The sequence below is a fragment of the Pavona decussata genome, unplaced genomic scaffold, assembly GCF_977016875.1.
Source record: "Pavona decussata unplaced genomic scaffold, jaPavDecu1.1 SCAFFOLD_72, whole genome shotgun sequence".
Taxonomy (NCBI): Eukaryota; Metazoa; Cnidaria; class Anthozoa; order Scleractinia; family Agariciidae; genus Pavona; species Pavona decussata.
Window position 1 is genome coordinate 1943505 of NW_028145491.1, and position 21677 is coordinate 1965181.

Below are 21677 nucleotides of genomic sequence, written 5' to 3' on the forward strand. Positions count from 1 at the left end.
GGTTACCTTGGAATCTTGTCAGAATTCAAAATAATTTCAACGGCTTTTCTTTGATTTACGTCCACCAAACGCAACTTTATCCGACTCTTTTGAATGCCGTAGGTCGCGTGTTATTGGTAACCGCTGTAAATACCATATTGTGATGCCCAGTGTACCTACCTGATTGAAAAACATTGACGGGCAAAACTTAAAACCATGAACGATACTCCCTAAAGGCTAGGAAGCACTCTTATAAATTAGACTGGTAACAATCAAAGCCCGGCCCGGTTGTTCGAAAGCCGATTAACGTTACTCCACGATTAAAAGTTAACCGAGGTTTTCATCTCGCTCAATAAGAATGTTTTTAAAAGCTAATTTTAAGCTAATGGTAAAGAAAAGTTAAAAGCAAAACTGAAGGACAAGAATCTTTTGGAAGAATTTGTATGGGTTAGTAAAAAAACTCGAATCAAAGTCCACGTTAACCCAGGATTAGCTTATTAAATCGGGCTTTGAACAACCCATACAAATTCTTCCAAAAGATGCTTGTCCCTCAGTTTTGCCTTGGGCCCATTTTGGGTGTGCCAGGTTGCTGTGAAGTAAACCAGTCAGCTCCTAATTTATGCACGTTCAGTTAAACACTAAAAACGCACTCTTCTTCATTTTCAATTTATTACTTATTCTTCACAGGATTCTCACACTTTTCATATTAAGCAAACAGAGCACGAGCGCTTTATCGGAGACTTTCGACAACTCAAACCTGCCAACCTAACAAAAAGTCAACAGAACTACTGAGAAACCCTTACGCGGCAACTGAGGTCTCTCACACACTTGGTAAAATGGTGGTAATAATTAATTGATAGACTTTTTGCCACATCAGAGAAGCGTTCCTCACTGTTTCCTCACTCGTGATTTTCTTGTAGACTGAGTGGGATCCAGTAGTGGGTATCCTGGTTAAGCTACAGCGTAGTGCTTGTGTGGTGTTACAAAACAGGATCAGCCACTCAGCATGTACATCAAAAACTTGAATGATAAAACTTTCAGCCTGTCTTGAACGCTCAGACTGTGAAGCGATTTAATCCAACATGCGCAAATATCTCCATTCTTTCTATGGAATCTGAGAACGCACAACAGTGTAAGAAAGTCAACGGTAAAGCGTTCATATGATCTGCCGAGTGTTACTCTTCAGCTGGTGCTGTGGGAGCAGCTCCTGACTGTGAACCTTCCTTGCCGCTGACTTTCTTTGTTCCCGAAACAATGTCATCAATACGCAGAAGAAGCATAGCGGTCTAAACAAACACAAAATAACAGTTAAAATCAAACTCAGACTAAACATCTTACTTGTCATAGCCAGGTGTGAACTGTCAAGAAACTGTAAGACGTCCTTCCGAGTATAACGAGGACTGATTTATGCGTTATACATTTGCAACAAACGTGTTCGAATTTTACCCGCCAATGCCTTGACGTCTCGAAAGGAGAAAAGAATCGCCTCCGAACACACCTGCATCAACTAAAATCAGCTAGAATTAAGAAACAATAAAAACAGAAAAATAACGCCATCGGTGTGAGTTTTTCGTTTGGAAAGTTTATCCCACCATTCTGGTTTTCCAACAGATACTTCATATAAATGATAAAGAGGAAGCATTGCTCGTAATCATGAGAGTTGCCATATCCGGGGCCAACATAGCATACCCACTGAAAACAAAACTAAAACATTTACCTCAATAGCAGTCTTCAGAGTCTGCGCCTTGACCGAGTAAGGATCCCATACACCAAGTTCTTTCATGTTTGTAATTTCACCGGTCTCGCCATTGACACCCCAGGTTGTGTTACCGTCCACAGCGTGCTTTGCCTGTAAAATATCAGCATAAAGTCACGACTTGTCTGCCAAATAACCCCACTGCCCTTAAAGGCTTTAATTTGATTTTTTTCCCTGATACAAAATCGAGTCGTGAGACACTCAATAGTCGAGTTCTGAAGCGTGACTGGCGCTTTATCACTCAATAATGTTTGAGAAATGAAAATAGAGAAAGAGTTCACTAACTTTCACACCGCTTCACACAAGCCAAAAAATTATTTCCTACATGTACGTTAACATATACATTAACTAAGAAGCATTCAGGATTAAAACGGAATATCGTAAAGCACAATAACAAAACCTCTCATATTAACCTCTTCCGCACTTCCCTAACCAAAACAGAATAAAGTTGTTGTGTTTCAATTTCTCATGTCACGATGTGTAATTATCGTGTTTTTTTTTTTCGTGTATAAGCTGTAAGTACTGTACGGTTCAGTTGCTGTCTGGCAAATGCTTTCAGCATTCTAGGTTAGTTCTCCACTTTGCATACTTGTATTTCCGATTAGGGAGGACAGTATCAAGTCAAACGAATATTGAGCCTTAACGGCAGGTTAAATATTTTCTTCAGTCTCTCAACCTTAACACTAAATAATAATAGTATTGCAGATCAGTAATGTATTTCTTTTTTCAAAAAAAGGAAACATGAATGACTGAACAAAGAAACGTTAGCATTGACCTAAGGCAGGAGCTACATGTATGAAAGGCCTTCAAGTTAACAATGATTTTCTCCGCTCTCGTTAACTGTCTCAATGGTGTGATGTGGTCAGGATCAGAAGAGCTCAATGACGAGTGCTTACTCTGAGTGCTGTCAGGGTCCTGATTGTATTTGCACCACAGTTCTGGATCAGTGTGCGTGGAATCACTTCCAGCGCCTTAGCAACTGCCTTGTACGGCCACTGCTGAACACCTGCCACAGACTTGGATTTTTCTGTTAACGCCTGCAGAGGGGTTAGACAAAATTATTATATGGAGTACAAAAACAATAATTTTGTGACTGACAGTCTGAGCACCTCAGACTGGCTATATTACTTTAACATTTGCAACACAAAGCACCTTATCAACAAGTAATCCGAAACTTCGGTTATTGTCCAATCCTGGACTATTCCACCCCCCCTCCCACCAAATAATGTCAAGGCTACCCCCTCCCCCCATACCAGCATCCAGACGAGAGAGCCAAATGTGGGAAGTTTACTGTAAGGGTAAGAGTCATTTGTGTTCAACAGTTTCCTAAAAGCATGGAATGCATTGTGAAATGCCTATGTAGCAGATGTAAACAGTCATGCAGATATCCTCCTACTTCCTCCAGCTGGTACCTATTTTACACTAAACACAGTTAAAGTTCTCACATGAGCAAGAGCCATCTCTGCTGCTCCTCCTCCTGGGACAAGCCTGGCATCCAGCATCACATTTCTTGCAACATTCATGGCATCATGGAGGTTACGTTCCACCTGCCACAACAAAACACAAAAAAGGCTTAGTACTGGAGTAGATTTCTACCAGTTTCTATAATGTAAAAATTATGATGTTCAAAACCCTTGAACTGATTGTAACAAAATGGAGAAAATTTGCGACTCATAACTCATGAATGTGACCTTTGAATCCTCGGCAATACTAAACTGTGTCTTACCCAAAAACACAGTTACATGAATGGTTTCCATTGAATGGATAGAACTTTAAAACTGATACAACATTCTGTTTCACAGGACTCAGATAGATGACTCTACCTAACATTCCACATCATCAAGTGTCAGGTCATCTTCGACTGGAGTAAATGTTACACAAATTAAGACAACTACTGAGCAGTTTTTGAGTAAAGTATTACCTCATTTAAGATGTCTTTACTAGGTCCCCTGAGTAAAATTGTACATGCTTTAGGACTCTTGCACTCTGTCACAAAACAGAAGTACCTGGAATAAAAAGAACTCAAATTCAATTTCAGTCTCCACAACCCGCTCTGAAACATTTTTTGTAGCTCGATGTTTTATTTTTGTTCATAAAACAATTGACAAACTATTGTGGTCATTAGATGGCTCAAAAAGTGTTACTAAACAGTTAGTGAAAGGCTTCTTCCAACTTGATTGTCATTGTTTCATTAAGCCTGCATGGGTTTCCCCTGTAAGATCAAGCCACCACTAGTTTGAGCCTCAATACATACAAAACATTGTGAGAGACAGCAAAGTTCCCAGTGCCATCAGTACTTACTCATCTCCAATTTTGCTTATTTCAAATAATCCAGCCCCAGTTCCTACATCTGCCTCCTTAAGCTCCTCTGTTCTGTTAACAATGGTAGCACCACATGCACGGGCGATACGGTTGTTGTCCGTTTTTCTGATCCGTCGTATAGCTGTTATGCCATTCTTTACCAGGAAGTGCTGAGCTAAATCTACAGTTAAAGGATACAAAATTAATATCTACAAACTTGGAACATTATGGTGAACTTTACATTCTGATATGGAGGCGTGCATGATCAGGAAAAAAACAAAAAAACAAAAACAAGAAAAGAAAAAAAACCCAATGATTGTATGTATCTTTAATTACTTCTAATTGCTTTCTCTAATTTTAATATCTGGAGAAATCTGACGTTTTGTTTTCAGTCATTTTTTTTTATTCAGTTTTAAAGGATCCTACATGTAGGTCCACATCAGCCTTTTGGGAAATGTCATATTTTTGTAAACGGCAACTGTGAACCCCTACACCAACTGTAATACACCAATTAAAAGGTTTTATCTGGGGCATTGTATAAATCATTCCAGCTAAAACAAAGGACGTAACAGAAAAGAATGAAAAGTGTTTAAAACGAGAAAATAAACACCTTAAAATACATCTCACTTCTACTCTGGGTATACCCCTAAACTATAGCTTAATTTGCAGATCTCAGCAAATAGTTTCTTGTCAAATGGTGACTTGGTCTTAAAAGTGTAAGAGGACAAAGTTACAAAAAGTGGAGGGGTGGTTAATCATGTCTTATGTAGGAGGGGAGTAAGATTTTATGCTTCCATTGCGCAGATCTCTCCAAGATCTGTTTGGTGTCCAAATGACCCAATATTGAGCGCGTAATGACTTCTTGTGCCATATGGCACTCTCGGGAGTAAGAGGATTTAAAACCTTAAAATCAAATGTCTGTGTGTGTTCAGGGCCACCCAAATTTCCAGTAACATTACCATTAGAGTAACCACTGAAATACACTATACCCATGTACATTCACAAAGGGTGTTACAAATCTTGCAAACTCACAGCAATTGCATAAGATGTTATAGTAAGCTGAAGCTACACAGTTAATACAGCTGTACATGTAGCATAGGGGACATCGGCAGGTCTCATGGCCAAACAACTAGGATTATTACAACAGTTACTATTTACAGACTTACTGCCCACCCTGGATGGGATGCTAGTGTTAAAATTTTGATTTTGCTATGCTGACAAGTTAACATGGTGGAACACAGTTTTTGAAATTACTCCACATCCACGATGTTTTAAGCACTACCAGCTAGTTATTGTTAAGAATCAGTCTCGTTATCATCCAATAAGAACTCTTCGTTCGCAAGTCTTCATGCAAAAGTTTAATGTTTGGATCATTTGTAGTACCGTACATGTTTAAATGCCGTGAGACGAATGGGATGTTGTATGTATGGTACCAGTACTGCAGCTTCAAAGGGATGAGAGACAAACAAAGCAACATTGCCACCAAACTCAGCATGAATAACATGCCTTTTGACTACACAACAGTCAAAATCCTTCAGGTTTGAGCTGCTTGACATGTACAGCTGTTGTCATTTATACATGTACCCCACTGAGATAACAATGTTTAAACTGCAAAGGAGAAATGAAATCAATTCTGGTAGTTGTAGTCAAAAGTAGTTAAAAAGTTGCAAGACAAACAAAACCATTGCGTATTACCTGACACTCCTTTTTCTGTAAAAATAACATCAGGCTTTATGGCAATGATGTCATTACATACTCGTTGAATGAACTCCTCTTCTAACTGAAGAATACGGCTGAAAATGATAATATAACAGCAGTTATAAACAGAGTACTACACCTGTATATTCTTTATGGCTTAGTAATAATAATAATAATAATAATAATAATAATAATAATAATAACAATAATAATAATAATAATAATAATAATAAGAAGAAGAAGAAGAAGAAGAAGAAGAAGAAGAAGAAGAAGAAGAAGAAGAAGAAGAAGAAGAAGAAGAAGAAGAAGAAGAAGAAGAAGAACAACAACAACAACAACAACAACAACAATCCCCCTGATTTGACCCAATTGTTTTAGTCACTTACTATCAGCTAACTCGATCTTGGTTAACTCAAACTCCCTGCTAACACAAACTAATTTTACTTTCCCTTGACTCAAATTTACCCTGATAACTTGAACTCTGTTTTAAAGACGCTGGTGAGTAAACCTCAAAATGACAGAACATAGCCGATTGACATGTCAAAATCTTTTATCTTTATTGATAATGTGTGTAATGTATGGAAACTTTGTTTCATCATTAATAACGTTCTTAAAATTTTGGCTTAAATTCCCAAACTAAATGTTCTCATTAAAAGCCTCTTATAAAACAAACTTATCACACCAAAGTGACTAGTGATTGTGAAAGAATGATAAAACCACAACATTATTTTTATTAATTATTAACAGGATACTTCAAATTCAACACCAATCCCGCTAACTTTAAAATCCCTGCTAACTCGAACGTCAATATTTTTGGTTTCACTTGGGAGTTTGAGTTAGTAGGGTTCTATTGCATTGTAGCAAAGTTAAGTGCACATTGTAGATTGATAGAGGTTGACAAAGAACACATGGCTTTTACTGACCAATGCTTACATGTACCCCCACAGTCTACATGTACACTGTATAATAAATTTATTTCAAGGAAACAACTTACTTGAAGTCTGTTTCTTTGGAGATTTCTAAGCTAGTCTGAACCAGGAATAAATAACAACAGCAAGATAATTAATGCTGCATGGAATTACAATCTACTTAAAATTACATGTATATGAACGTTATAACTTGTAAATTTTTTTTGGAACCAGATTTTGGTTGGATCAATAAAACAATTTGACAAGCTGTTATGACATCCTTCTCTCTTCTGCCGCTTCCCGCCTTGACTAGCCAGTGCTATTTGCAGGAAGTGACCATTTGTATTTTCTTTCGCCAAGTAATAAATAAAGTTGACGTTGAATTCAGAACTGAGTTTTATGTGCTAATAGTGAATGAACTGTAAAATAAACATTACTTTGATGAAGTGACTTGAAAATATAATTACTGTCATTATCTGCCACCAAAGTTTTACTGATCTAATCTGTTGTAATCCTGAGAAACAGTTTTTACTTTGGGATCATTCACATTAAATTTTCTTGTAAGTTTTGAATTTATGCTCTTTTTTTAAAAATCTCAGAAATGGCTCAATAGATTTTTGTATGATCTTTATCATGTGCATTTTGGATGATCTCAACAACTTTATTCCAAAGTTTCATTGAAGTTAATTTTGAAGAGCACCTTTAAATTTAACGATGAAGAGGATGAATAAACTGACAGAAATGTTAATGTTACAAACTCGCTATTCCACTGGGACTGATATATTTTATTGCCTAATACTATGCTACAGATGTATTCCTCTATTGGGTATCTACAAAAAAAACAATAAAAAAAACAAAACAAAAACAAAAACAACAACAACAAAAAAAAAACCCTGAAAGCATGTCATACAAGTATTAGCATACACTATGTCAACGTTGAATTTGTAACACAAACTTTACAGTCATTTTAGATGTCCTCTTCATCGTTCAATTTAAAAGTGTTCTGTTCAATCAATTTTATCAAAATCTTGGGATAAAATAAAATTGTTCACATCATCAAGCATACGTGATGAAGATCTTAACAATGCAATCTTTCCATAAATGGAAGAAAAAGAAATCAAAATTATTAAACTGAGTACCTGACTTTCTCCTTTCTTGTATTCCAGGGAACAATCCAAAAGAACTATCCTAGGGTTTTCTATTCTCCTAAAAAAACAAAAAAACAACAAAAAAAAAATTTATAGGATTTAAGAGCTCAGACATTTCAAGCATTACAGTGTACACATAGCCCTTTTTGAAATGTTTTGAGTGCTGCTGCTTTGGCAGCAGGGTATTATAAGGAATTCGTATAATTATTACATGAATGTTCCAAACAGCAATGGTCTCTTATTCATTAATTCTTTCATCTGTACATGTACTTCAAAAATGTGAATTTCATGTATTTCTCTTTCAACACTTCACTTCTGTAGGTACAGTACATTGTATATTACAAATTCACAAAAATTAATGACTAGCTCCCTTGCTGACTTGATAGCTCATATTTTGGTAGAGCACTGCATTGGTAGCTGAGAAGTCATGGCTTTTTTTGCAGCTGCTCAAGCTGTGTACATACACTGTAATTGCAATGGTATCTCATTTATTAAAATTGGTTTGGAGTCAATTTACAAAATATCACATGTTTGAGCTGTGTTTGAAAGATTAAAATGCATGTACATGGAAGACCATTATAGTTCATGTACTTACACAACTGTGAAAAGAAAGCCTGAAAAAAAATTCAGCCTTGAACCAGAATCATTGATATATTCACTCTAATAATTTGTTCATCCCAGTTGGCTTGATAGTCAAATTGGTAAAGCACTGTACCAGTATTTCAAGGGTCATGGGTTTGATTCCCACTAAGCCTAAAATATTTTGCATATGTTATAACTGTGATGGCCTTCCAAGGAAACCAAAACAGATTTAGCTTGGAGTGCTTTCCAAAGAAAATACACAAGAACCACCTTCCCATAACAGTGACAACAATAAAGATTTATTTGTGATTGAAATTTCTTCACCAAAGTCCTGTGATGATAAAATGTTACAAACATAGGAGGAGAGCTCATTTTCCAAGACAAAAATCATTTATAAAATAGTTACTGTACCTTCTCATTTTTGGATGAGTAACGTCCTTGTTGACCATAACACCACACAAAACTCGTGATTCTTCAAGTTCACCTCCAGGAACCTGCAACAGCATAATCAAACACAATGTTAATCTTGGTTTTATTTCTGTACGCAACATTAGAAACCTCTTCAAACAGTGTTTTCATGTTTCAAGAAGCAATAATTATCCTTTGATCATATTTTCTGCACACCCATTGATATCAAATTGACATGTTACTAAAATACTACATGTATGCAGCAACCCAACCAATCAGATGGAGATTGTAGTTTATCCAACTGATTGGTTTTCCTTTCTAGCAAAATGAAATTACAGAAACAGCTTTACAGCACACACTTCCATGTGAAATGGAACAAAAAAAACAAAAAAAACAAAAAAAAAAAAAAAAAAAAAGCAAAATGCCTACCTTTTCTACCTTTGCATAATTTTTAATGTCAATCTCCACTCTGTCACCTTGATCTCTTGCAACAGTTCTAACAGCATCTAAAGCTATATTACATGCCAAATCTCCCCTAAACAGCAAGTCAACATGTTATGGTAATTAGTTGAAAGTTATAGAAAAGCCCCAATGACAAAGCTGTGATACACTGGATAATATTCAATTGAGTGCAGTTACACTGTATACTGATGCCAAGAAACTTTTCAAAGCAAAAGCACCCATTGCATACAGGTAAACATTATAATGAGGTAAAATTAATGTTCTTCTTGATTCAAGCAACTTAACTCTAAAAAATGCGAGAATGAGGACCACAAAGTGACAACAATAAACTAGAGAGAAGCATCTTACAAGAAGCCATCAACATTACTAGTAAAGGTAAAAGCCAACTGAAACCTAGGAATTCTTCCAAATTAACACTATCCCATGTTTGTGTCAGAATACATAATCACGCTCGTCCTTTTACATTTCTTCAATCTAACTATGACAAAAGTAACTAACCAATGATGAACAAATTTTGTTCCCACAGAGCTTCGAACAATCTTCAACATTTCTTCTCTGTCTTCTACATTGACTGGAACACTAATTTGATCTCTGAGGATTTCTAGCAAGTCATCCATGGCTTGCCTATAAGCTCCAATGATTACTGTTGGGTGCATTTGGTCCTCAAGAAATGGCTGTGCTACAGACATCATTTCACCAGCTGAAAATTACAAGGCCATTTCATTTTAAAATATTGTCTTTGCTGACTTTGATTTCCGCACTGATAAATTTTAAACTAGTAACAAATTAAGGCACAGAACATACATGACCAAGATACAAATGGCTGTTAAGATGCAAATCAGAAAAAATTGTTAGCAACAGACAATTACTTCTGAACATTTCAAAAGGATTGAAAACAACAAAACCTTAATATTTTTACCAAGAATAATGACAGATGTTGTGCCATCACCAACTTCCTCATCCTGAGTTCTGCTGATCTCAATCATTGATTTTGCTGCTGGGTGCTGCACTTGAATCTACACAAAGTACCGGTACATGAACAGGATAAAACTGTTAGCCAATAATAGAAACAGAAGAACCCCATTAATCTAAATAATAACTCTGGTCAGAATTTGTTAAAAAGGTTCTTACCTGTAACAGAAAGTGGCTGTAATATTTGAGGTGATTGTATTAATTTTAGTTGTAGGACAGGGTTCTACTTAATTAATAGCACAGTAAACTACTGTGCCTTTTGCAACTTGAGTGGATGCTTTTTTAACAGACTGTAATTAAGGACGGTGCCTACTAAAACAATAATAATAATGATAATGATAATGATAATGATAATAATACATGGTTCGTACAACTTCAGACAAACAAAATTCAAGGACTTTTCAAGGAGAAAAACTAGTTTTCAAGGACCAATGTTTATTCAGTATATCAACATTTTCATCCCCTTTTTACACCTAAAACACTCAATTCAGTCATAACTTATTTCCGGTTTTCAAATAGTTCAGCCTTGGTTGATGAAGTTAGTCTCTGTAATGAAATTCTGTAAAATGATCAACCACTGGCTATTTTACTTGCACTTACATCTGAGGTACAGAAATAAATTTTGAAATGCAGATACAGCAATACAATATTGTTCAACAAAAATGATAAAATTTTTATGTTTCAGCAGCCTTTTAGAGCTTCCAACTTTCCATTTAGTTTGTCCTCAACTTCTTGCAGTTGAAGAGTCTTATCTTCCGCTGCCTTTCTATTAAAGAGCATTGGACTTATTGGCAAGAGTCAGCTGCCCAGTTTCTGCAAATCATCTGTTGACTTCACAAGTGAGTCTCTATCCAGTTCCAGCATTTCTTTTTGTGTTTCTCCCCTTTCATGTAAGACTTCAAGGCACTTTCTCTCAAGCTTTCTATGTTGATCTCTTCATTACGAACACAACACTTGGTCTTGTGTCTGTCGCCTTTGAATCCTTTCACCCAGCTTAACTTTTAACCATTTACGATGAAATACACATTTGCCGATCGCTCATTAAATTGCAAACGAAGGGAAAATAAAAATACCTCGCTTAAAAAAACGCTACACACGACCGATCACATAGCCCCTGAAAACAAACGCATGTGGTGGACAAACCCACATGACCTGGTGAGATGTACATGAAATTGAGGCAAAGATCAAAGTTCGCTTTATGTATACTTCCATATGTTATATCAGCCATTTGTCCCATTGTTATCGCCAATTATTAGTTGTCAATGCAGAAATTTACCCAGCAAAATCATTTACAGTCGACTCCCGATAACTCGAACCTTCAAGGGAAATTGAAAAAGGTTCGAGTTAGCGGGATTTCGAGTTATCGAGGGTAAACTTATATAGAATATGACCTGGAGGGAAAGGAAAATTGGTTCGAGTTAGCGCGAGGTTCGAGTTAGCGAGGGTTCGAGTTAGCGGGAGTCAACTGTATTTTTTCAGAAAAGTGATATGGAATAAAAAAAGTTACGAAATTTCAAGGACTTTTCAAGACCTAATAAAGAAATTAAGTACTTTTCAAGGACCTTAACCGAATTCAAGGACTTTTCAAGACCACTACTAAAATTCAAGACCTTTTTAAGATTGTACGAACCATGATAATAATAATAATAATGTTTAAGGCTTATATAACACCTTTTACATTTAAATATGATCAAAAGCGCATCACAGTAATGACATTATACATAATAATCTAATAAATAATAAATAACGACTACATAAGAATTGAAACCCTAACAATATTACAATATATCCATCTTATAAATACTTATAAAGAAAGGAAAAGCTACTAACCAAACTTCTATAACATACTACTTCTCTAAAATAATAAGTCTTTAACATGGTTTTGAAGGTATTGAAGTCAGTCTGACTTCTAATGTTTGCCAGCAGGGCATTCCAAGTCTTAGGGGCAGATGCTGAAAAAGCCCCAGAAGTACTTTTGTGCAGTTAATGACTATAGTGGGAAAAGCAGATCTCAGCAAGGACTGTTGGAATCCAAAAACGAAAATTGGGGGTAAACACGCGTATTTAAGTGATAATTAAGCAACCTTAATTCTAACAAATACATAACAATGTATGGCAGTTTTTCCTAAATTGAAGCTTAATTATCTCTGAAAAATGTGTGGTTACCCTTAATTTTCTTTTTGGATCCCAATAACCCTGTCACGATTTGCTGTTCTTGCGTAGTTATAAACCGCGCAAAAATTTCTCCATTTTAGCAGGCACCGCTGTTAAGAAATCCAACTTTATACGACATTCCCGAGATGTGCACAACATATTACGGCTGTATGTGCACTAGGAACGAGTGGCAGGCTCCTTAACCCATTGACTCCTACACCGGCCAAAACCGGCCGTCCCTCGCGCATGCTCTGCGCGTGAAACTCGATACGTTCTCCCTCCCCTCCTGGAGTTTTTTTCGTCCTGAAAAGGTCACAATAGCTACCGTAGTAGAATGATAAACCAATCAGAATCTGCCTTTTGCGCATATTTTAAAGCATTTTAGGAGGTAGGGGAAAGGATCCTTCTGAACCTACTACATGGAGCTGAGCAAAATTACAAAATGGTGCCGAGGGTGAATCGGTCCTGAAGTTTCAAGACATGTTTTTTTTCATCTTTTAAAGCAAGTACATCTTTTTTAAGCTCACAATGGAAAGGAATAACCGTTAACAATAATCTACTGTCAAAAAAGAGAACTTGAAGGCGTTAAAAAACAGCGAAAAGACGTTTCGCGTTGTGATCTCTTCAATTTCCACGCCGCTACCGAAATATGCCTCAAAAGTTTATAAGACCAGGACAATGGTGACAACACGATAAATGATGTTTTCCGATGTTGATTTGCTTTTTACAAATAGTTTAAGTGATGATTTGAACCAGAATTCTGTAACTTCTGTAATTTTCATCGCAACCGTGCCTGAATTTACTGCGAGTGATCGCTTTGTACAAACACAGAGCGTCTTCAAATTTTACATGCGTGTTTGCACGCACGCAAAAAAACCGAAAGTCTTTTGCCTCTAATAGCAAATATATTGTTTATTTCAATAAAAAGTTTTGTTGAAAAAGCTTTTCGTTGATTTTTGTGTCTTTGTCAATTCATATATTCGTTTGAGAAGTGACAGATGCGTAATCAAGGACAATTTGCATAACCGGGTTGAAATTTGATATGCCAAAGGTCTTCATCAACATGCCGTGAATTTTAGCAATTTTTGCGTTCAAGTGTGTTTTTCGGCAAATGATTAATTGGTAACCATATTATTTTACGTCGGAAAACATTTGTTTAATCATTCCAGTTTAATATTCAGTTAATTTTGGAAGCCAAGAATATTTATTTATCTACTGCGCAATTAACGAGTAAAATCGCTCTTGGAAAAAGGTAATTTATGCGAAAACCATGGAAACACGACAGGAGTCAAAGGGTTAATGCTTTGTTCAATTAAACAACATACATTACTTATGATGTTTAGCTCAGTGAATTATTATTTTTGCAGAGACTGTATATGTAAACCAGTGAAAAAGATTTTGATGCATAGCAGCCTCACTTTTACTTTCAAAATTTGCTGGTTTTGTGTTTGACAGGTTTCCAATTACATTTAAACTCATCACCAATAGATGAGCTTGGGAACAGGTGCCTAAAGGTGGTGGAGCTGGGTTGAACTTCGGAAAACTTAGCCTAAATTTAAATTTAGCCACATTAAACTTTACATATAACTTTATCACTTATATACGTTTAATTCTACAAGGGGGCCATTCACCATGTTACACGTTCATCACCCTTGAATGCTCCACTAAATACCATACACCACTAGAATCTCGTGCATTTGGCGGCAAATGTCAAAAGTCAGATTCGCGTTTATGTTTTCGTAAAGTAAATAAGTTCATGTAGATGAAAACAGTGCAAAACAATTCTGGCCTTTGATGCTGACGCAAAACTACTCAATTTTACTGAGAAACTGAGAACAGCGAGCGGCAAATGTAGGACAAACATGGTCACGTGATCATTTCTGCCGTTTACATTTGCTGTAAACACAATTCTAAATCTCTCTATTCTCCACCTACTCCTAAACTTTTGCCACCTACTCAGATTCTCATTGAAAACCCTGTCAATTTATAGTAGAAACATGAAATATCAAACTCAAATATAGCATAACCCTGACTCACTTATTGGGGTCTCTGGTTGGTTAAGTTCTCTAAAGAAATGACATTACATGCCAATTTCATCGTCATTACTTTTTCATCACTTTTAACAAAGCAAAGTCTTTGTTTCACAGTGTTGGTAAGGCCTCTGTCGTGAACTGTAACCAATACTTTATTTATACTATTTAACAGTGTAAACAAAGAATTAGCTCGCCCAACTACAGAAGAATATCACTCCTCTGATGCTTTTTAAGCAAAACCAGTGAACTCAATTTATCTTGACTGGCACTTATTTCTGGTACATGTTTTCTGAGTTTGCCATATTGACAAACCAACAAAAAGTTGTCATGTCAAATCACACAAAGTGTCCTTATGCGTTCTACATGTAGGACCTCAGAATGGGTAAATGTTGTAAATTTTGGCCCAATAGCAAGCTTTTTCCCTGGGGCTGCCAAGCCTAAAATATCTAGAAGGGCACTGTTTTCTTAATGCAAAGAACAGTTTTAGGTTTACAAACAATAAAATAACTCCTAACCTCACGCAGAATTGCATTTCCATCATTTGTCATGACAATTCCTCCCATTGGATCCATCAACATCTAGCAAATACAACATAAGACAAGTTTTTCTTTTATTTACCATTTCCTAACTACACTTCCCCGTGAGTGCAAGATCTATACATGTACATGTCACAAAATTTTGGTGGGTTTGAATGTGTAGATACAATAGCACATGGGTTCAGCGCGAGTATTGCCTACAGTGTGCTGAATGTAGATGTTACCTCTGGTTCGAGCCCCTCTTCTCCTCATCATAATTTTTTTTAAATCTTTCTCGACTTTTCTTCTTTTCTATTTTCTACTTTTCCACTCGTCTAGTCAACAGCTGCCAGCTAGTTGATTTACACACATTTTCGCCCGTAAGCACAAAAAAAGAAAAAAGAAAATGGTTTTCCATCTCAAGTACGAGAGCCTCCCTTCTCTTTTATTCATTAACACGAATTCACTCCCTGGTACCTTCATAATACCACTGGAATGTAATGTTACAATATAACTTGAATTGAGTACAAGCGTGTTCTGACAGGTGCTTTTTCAGTTTTCCACTTCTTTATTTGCCTTGCAAAAATAACTCAGCCTAATGCGACAATAGTCATGACACGCAACTATGCCTATTCCATCTCCATATTAATAGAATGCACTCAACACACACTTTATCAACATTTCCTTTTAAATATGATATATCGTATATAAATATGATATATATTTTCATTTCCACACAGGACCACTGTTTTCGTGTGGTTGAGTTTCTTTGCGCTAGGTGTAGTTTTAAAAGCGTGATTGCAGGTTTCATCTTATAGTATTTGACCTATGAAGCTACTGGTAACGTCAGTGTGAACGTCGGACAATCTTGGACAGATTAAAATGAGAAATTAAACCCCCCCTCCCCCCAAATTCAATGATGAATTCGCGCACAAAGCAAAACGCGCCATTTTTCTGTCATTGAAATGGGGGGGGGGGGGGGGGGGAGGGGTCGTCTTAATTTTTCATTTGATCTGTCCAAGATTGTAGTCTGGTGAAAGCCCACTGAAGCTTGCAAATGTCAGTGGTTTTCTGTTTGGGGTTAGATTTGATAACTGGGACATGGGTGACATTTTAAGCTACAAACTTCATTAGGAAACTCACCTTTAGCATTGCCTTGGGTCCTAAACATGTCCGGATTATGTCTGCAATGGTCTGAACACAAAAAATAAATTATACTTCGTGAGTTTCGTTTTGATGACACAGAAATGTCAGATAACACGTATCCAAGATATTTGGTAATGGCAAAGTTTTATAAAAGCCCGAGTTCAAAAGCACAAATACACACTGGATCAAAGAAGTTTCTTTCCTTCTTTACAAAGAATGACAATTTTCTCGTGCTAACTAGCAACGCTTTCTGCAGCTTACCTTTGCTGCTTCTACGTTTCCAAGTTGAACTTTACGACCGGATTCTCGTCTTGTGTTTTGATCTAAAAGAACAAGTTAACTCTTAGTTTTGAGTTTTCAAATTTAACGAAAATAAAAAGCTATACATACTTAGAACTATAAGCGGTGTTCCCGACATTTCTGAGCCTGGAGAAGACGAACTATTTTTCAAAGTCACAGAAATTCCAAGATGGCGGCCGCACGTGTTGCCTCCCGTCAGAAATATCCAATCAGAGACAACAATAGACTATAACTCCACTCTCTTGAAAACCAATCAAAACTATCAATATATTGGCAACACGCAGATGGCTCATATGGTCAGGCCTTCCTAAGGGGAGTGGGGAGTGAGCATACTCAGGCAGGTGCTGAAAGGTGACATCCAGAAAACGCCATAGTTTCCTTCTATCAACTTTTCTACCGACTTTTTTAAACCGCCCTTTTAGCGACTTTTTTATCGACTATTTTAGCGATCTTTTTAGCCAATTTTCTTTTAGCGACTTTATTGTGGCCGGCTCAAGGTCCCATCCATTTTACTGTAACTAACCAGTGATCGAAAATAACTAGAATGAAGAGCAAAACAGGACAAAACGATGAAATATTCTTCTCACTTGTCATTCAGTTTTTCGCAGCTGAACCCGTTAAACACGAGTATTTGCCCATAATGAAATCAACTCTGAACTTGTGCGTAATGCTGATGCAAACCGAGATTTCCTTGTTTAAGTGCGTCAGAAATTCTTAGTTATCCGGCTCCTAACTGTTCGCGGCAGGGCTCGCGGGATCCACCTCAATTCTTGAAAGACGAGGTTGCAGGAGGAGGAGGAGGGCAATCCACTGATATGAGTATCATTGTACCGGCTGTTGAGCACTGAAGAACTTGAAGGGATTTGAAGATTAACAATAGACCACTACTCAGTTGTTTTGCCAAGAAATAGCGTAGGTCAGGTGCTTAAAATACTTGATACAGAAGGAGTGCAAGCAAGGTCTGGACACAGACTGCAAAGACGAGACAACACCAAGAGAGGATGAAGGCTTCATCCTCTCTTGACAACACGGTATCAAAGCTCCAAGAACCCAATCTTGTGGCCTAGAGATGGTAAGTATAAGTTAAAACCCTTTGGGTTTTGCATGCCATAGATGGCTACAACCGCAAACTCAGTGATCCTTTGGTGGGACTGAGTGTAACTCAAACAACGATCCTAGGACTATAACACTGAAAGTATTTTCTCGATCACCTTAAACAAGTAAGTGGAACCCCACGTATTATACATGTAGATCGAGGAACCGAAAATGGGAAAATTGCTGTCATCAACGTTTCAGTATCAGAAGGTTTGGAGATGACCACTTTCGGCCAAGGCGACTGGAATAGTTTACTGTTATTATAATAGTTTCACGTACAGACGATCGACAGCTCAGACCAAAGAATTGAAACTTGGTGGGGTATTTTTCGAAACAAAGTTCTGATTGGTGCGGGAATTAATTCTGGGTTATTTTGTGATGACAATATTGTTCACGGAGAATGCTTAAACTTTTGTTTTATGGATCTTCTTCAGAATGAGTTGCACCAGGTTGAGCAGCTCCGAACCAAAGAATTGAAACTTGGTGGGGTATTTTTCGAAACAAAGTTCTGATTGGTGCGGGAATTAATTCTGGGTTATTTTGTGATGACAATATTGTTCACGGAGAATGCTTAAACTTTTGTTTTATGGATCTTCTTCAGAATGAGTTGCACCAGGTTGAGCAGCTCCGAACACTGCAACCCTGAGTCTCCATCTGGTTGTCCGGACTTATTGTATTTCATTTCGCAATCAAGCGACACTCGCGATTACCATGGGCGGCTCCCGCGATTAGAATTGGACGTTGATGAGATTGATATTCATGGCTAAAGAGCTATGTGCTCAGAAACCGGCACCAGCGCGGGGTTATTCGCCTTATTTCAACGAGTAATCTGACTAATCATAGAAGACGAAGGACTGGAGATGCACATACGGCCGAGCCGGAGCTCACGATTTGTACATAACAATGCTTAGTTTGATAAGATGACTTGCAGAAGAGGATAATAAGCCAGAGGAAGCCTCGTTTCATATTTTTTGGATCTTCCAATCACAATTCCATCCCCAGCTATCTTAATATGATAAGTTTGCCCGGTCATTTTGGGCACAATACTAGAAAATAGATTGAATATGTCGATATATAGCTGCTACGGCCGTATTGCGGGGCAAAGGTAATCAAAATAAACACTGCGCATTCGTAGGGGCTTTCTAAAAATTGATCTGAGAAAAGTTGGAAATATACTGCATATGATTATAGGGGGGTCAGGAGTCCGCTTGTTCGCCATGCTGTCTTAATAGCAACAACAATAACTGAATATCATTACCATTTAGCATTAATGATATATATCTTACTCAACAAATCTTTCCTTTTCGGGCTTCAAAATTAAACATATTTTTGTTCTTGTGTAAGATGTACAATGACGGAAATATACTAAACATTCTTAAAGGAAATGCCAAAGAAATAGTCTATTTAAGGTTTTGGATATGAATTCAAAAACTGAATTATAACTGAGCACTGATCCTGTAACCAACAGAACTGATGCTTTGTTCTTCCAATTAATACCTCTAAACTTGAGAAATGGAAGTGTTGCCTTCCTTTTCTTTGATCAATAAAGTTGTTGGTTTTATAATTTCCTGTTTAGCTGATATTGGTAATGATAGACAAGGAAGTACCTTAATAAACTGAAGAATCGGAATCAACCTCGTTTATTTAAACAAAATGATGGAGAAGGTTCAGCCAACCCCGCTAAACCCATACAATCACCCATCTGAACAACATCCAATTAGAGAAACCAAACCACAAAAACCGTAACACGGCAATTGTTTAATTCATGTCGGCAATTACAACTGAACCGAAAAACTGTCTATCTCTAGCAACAGACTGACTTCATCTGTCTTTTCACCGTTACAACTTATACTTGAAAACCTTTCAAACATTCGTGACAGCCATAAGAAAAACGAAACAAAACGGCATTGAAACAAAGCAACCAAAACACTGCATAAAGGCTTAGGTGGATCCCGTGAACATTAAGGAGAAAACAAAGAATTTCTGACGCGCTGAAGCCAAGTAACTCTGGATTGCATCATTGCGCCAAATCTGTTGATTAACGGGCAAATACTCGGGTATAACGGATTCCGCTGCAAAAAACTGAATGACAAGTGATAATACTAAGAAAATCATATCGTTTTGTCTTGTCTTGTTCTTTTCGATAACTGGTTAGTTACAATACAATAGATACAATGTTGAGCTCGTATTGAAAGTCGATAAAAAAGTCGCTAAAAAGTCGTTAAAAAGTCGCTAAAAAAAGTTGATAAAAAAAGTCGTTAAAAAGGCGCTAAAAGAGTCGCCAACTGAAAAAAGGAGATAAAAAACCCCTAAAAAGAGTCGTTAAATAAAGTCTATAAAAAAGCCGCTAATTAAATTGCTAAAATAGTCGCTAAAAGGTCGATAAAAAATTCGCTCAAAAAGTGTCTAAAAAGTCGATAAAAAAATTCGCTAAAGAGTCGAGAAAAGGAAAAATGTGGCGTAAAAAAGGGTGTCCACAATCTTTGCAGTTCTTTCGAAGGTACGTATAGAGAATTTGTCAGCCTAGTGTATACAAAAAAATGGAACATTTGTTTTAGGGGAGGGGCATTTGATCGTCAAATTCGGCGCTAGGGTAAGGCATTTGAACGTTTTTTTGGCTCTCCGGGGCGGGAACCTGACATTAGTATGTACGGCTTGCAACTAAGGGCGCGTTTTTTTATTCACAATTCTGGAATGAGAATGGACAGAATGTAAAATGCGCACGTTTTTCTATCCCGCATTCCTATTCCGGAATGGACAGAATGCCATTCCCTCCATTCTGCTCCCAGGGGCAGAAGGAACAGCTGAGAATGTTGCGAATGAAAATCCAAGATGGCGGACGGCGAGATGAGCGCTGCGGATTCAAATACGTCTCTACAAGGGAAAAAAATCAGGTTACACTTTTGGACAAAATGAAACATTGCTTCTAATTTCATTGTACCAAAAGTACAAGGAAAATTGCTGCGATAACGGCTGCAATGGCAGCCTCTTCGTCGGCCGCCATATTTGTTACGCAATGTTTACTCGGCCAGGACCGGCGGGGGTTTTTTTGTGCAGACAATCCGAATTATTCCTAGTATTCCGTACCAACCATTCTTATTCCAGAATTGTGGATAAAAAAACGCGCCTTAAGTCAGGCTATTGGGTGAAGCAGCTACAAAAACACTCACCCCCCTAAAAGTAGCGTAAATTGTCAGTAATAAAACCTGAAGCAATTCTAGGGAAAGGCATGAGTCCGGCTATGTTCAAAAAACAGTGACGCTTTACAAGACCCCTGACGAAAGCTGCTCTTGTGTTCTTGTCGTTACTTATTTGACTGGTTAAGTTGACTAGATTCTGAGTTATTTGACTTGTTAGTTATAAGTTGAATTTCGGCTTCTGAGCTAAACCATGCCGATGAAGCAGCTGCAACGTTTACTAAACCGAGGTTGTCTTTCTTTAATGTTAAACAAGAAATGAAGTGAGATAAGTAGAATGGCATGAAGTGAGATAAGTAGAATGGCACAAAATGGCGAAATGGTGGAGGGCACAGTATGCAAAGTATACTGTTGGGTCTTGATTCGAACGATCGAGGTTCAACGTTCTTCTTGTTGGAAAACCAATAAAAAGACGAATTCGCCGGATCAGATCGGGAACTCTAAATAATCCAATAGCAGTCAATCAAATGAAGTGAGATAACTGAATAGCATAGAAATAAACGGAAAAATAAGTTAGGTTGCAAAGAATAATCACACTGAAAATTTTTTGTCACTCCGCGCAAGGCTGTAAACCACGTTATGTGCTCCTACTTGCCGCAAGGTATTGTGGTAACAAATGATAAGGAACGCAGGGAATTGTGGTACAAAATGAGAACTGAAGAAATCGAGAATATGAGGCCCTTTATTACTTTATAAGCAAGGTTATAATTGCTGCTTCGCTCGCTGTGCAGCGATTAGGCGCAAAATGTAGGGAACTGTTCTCTGCGAGTACTGTGATAAACCCAGGAAGGAAGGGATTTTAAGTTTGTAGTCCAGAAATGGCAAATACAAAAACTGACATCCACTAAATCATGCAGTGCACTATGGTGATTGTAGCCCTGACGCCAGCTCTCTCTCTGTAGATTTGGTAACTTAGTATCGAGGGATAAACTAAAAGCGGTCAGTCTGTTGTCATTTAAAACAAAGAACGATTGTCTCGTAACTAACCTGTTTACGTAGCACTGAAATGTTTCGATGAATAGC

At 37.3% G+C, this 21677-nt stretch overlaps 1 protein-coding gene across 2 annotated transcripts; it reads right to left on the reverse strand.

Annotated features, from left to right (window-relative positions):
- Positions 1-629: 629 nt before the first annotated feature.
- Positions 630-16571, reverse strand: LOC146476909 (T-complex protein 1 subunit gamma-like). 2 transcript variants are annotated; one of them, XM_085114025.1, is made up of 17 exons: positions 16453-16571; positions 16324-16385; positions 16060-16110; positions 14917-14979; positions 10162-10258; positions 9741-9942; positions 9210-9315; positions 8784-8866; positions 7782-7848; positions 6729-6763; positions 5732-5829; positions 4037-4217; positions 3657-3741; positions 3181-3282; positions 2632-2772; positions 1697-1828; positions 630-1265 (listed from the first exon to the last, which is right to left on the reverse strand). In XM_085114025.1, the coding sequence occupies exons 1-17, from the start codon at positions 16478-16480 to the stop codon at positions 1155-1157; spliced, it is 1644 nt and encodes a 547-aa protein (XP_084970151.1). In that variant the 5' UTR covers positions 16481-16571; the 3' UTR covers positions 630-1154. The 2 variants fall into 2 exon arrangements, with proteins under 2 accessions (XP_084970151.1, XP_084970152.1); XM_085114026.1 differs by lacking the exons at positions 630-1265; positions 1697-1828; positions 2632-2772 and adding an exon at positions 3036-3127 and having other exon boundaries at positions 3159-3282.
- Positions 16572-21677: the final 5106 nt, after the last annotated feature.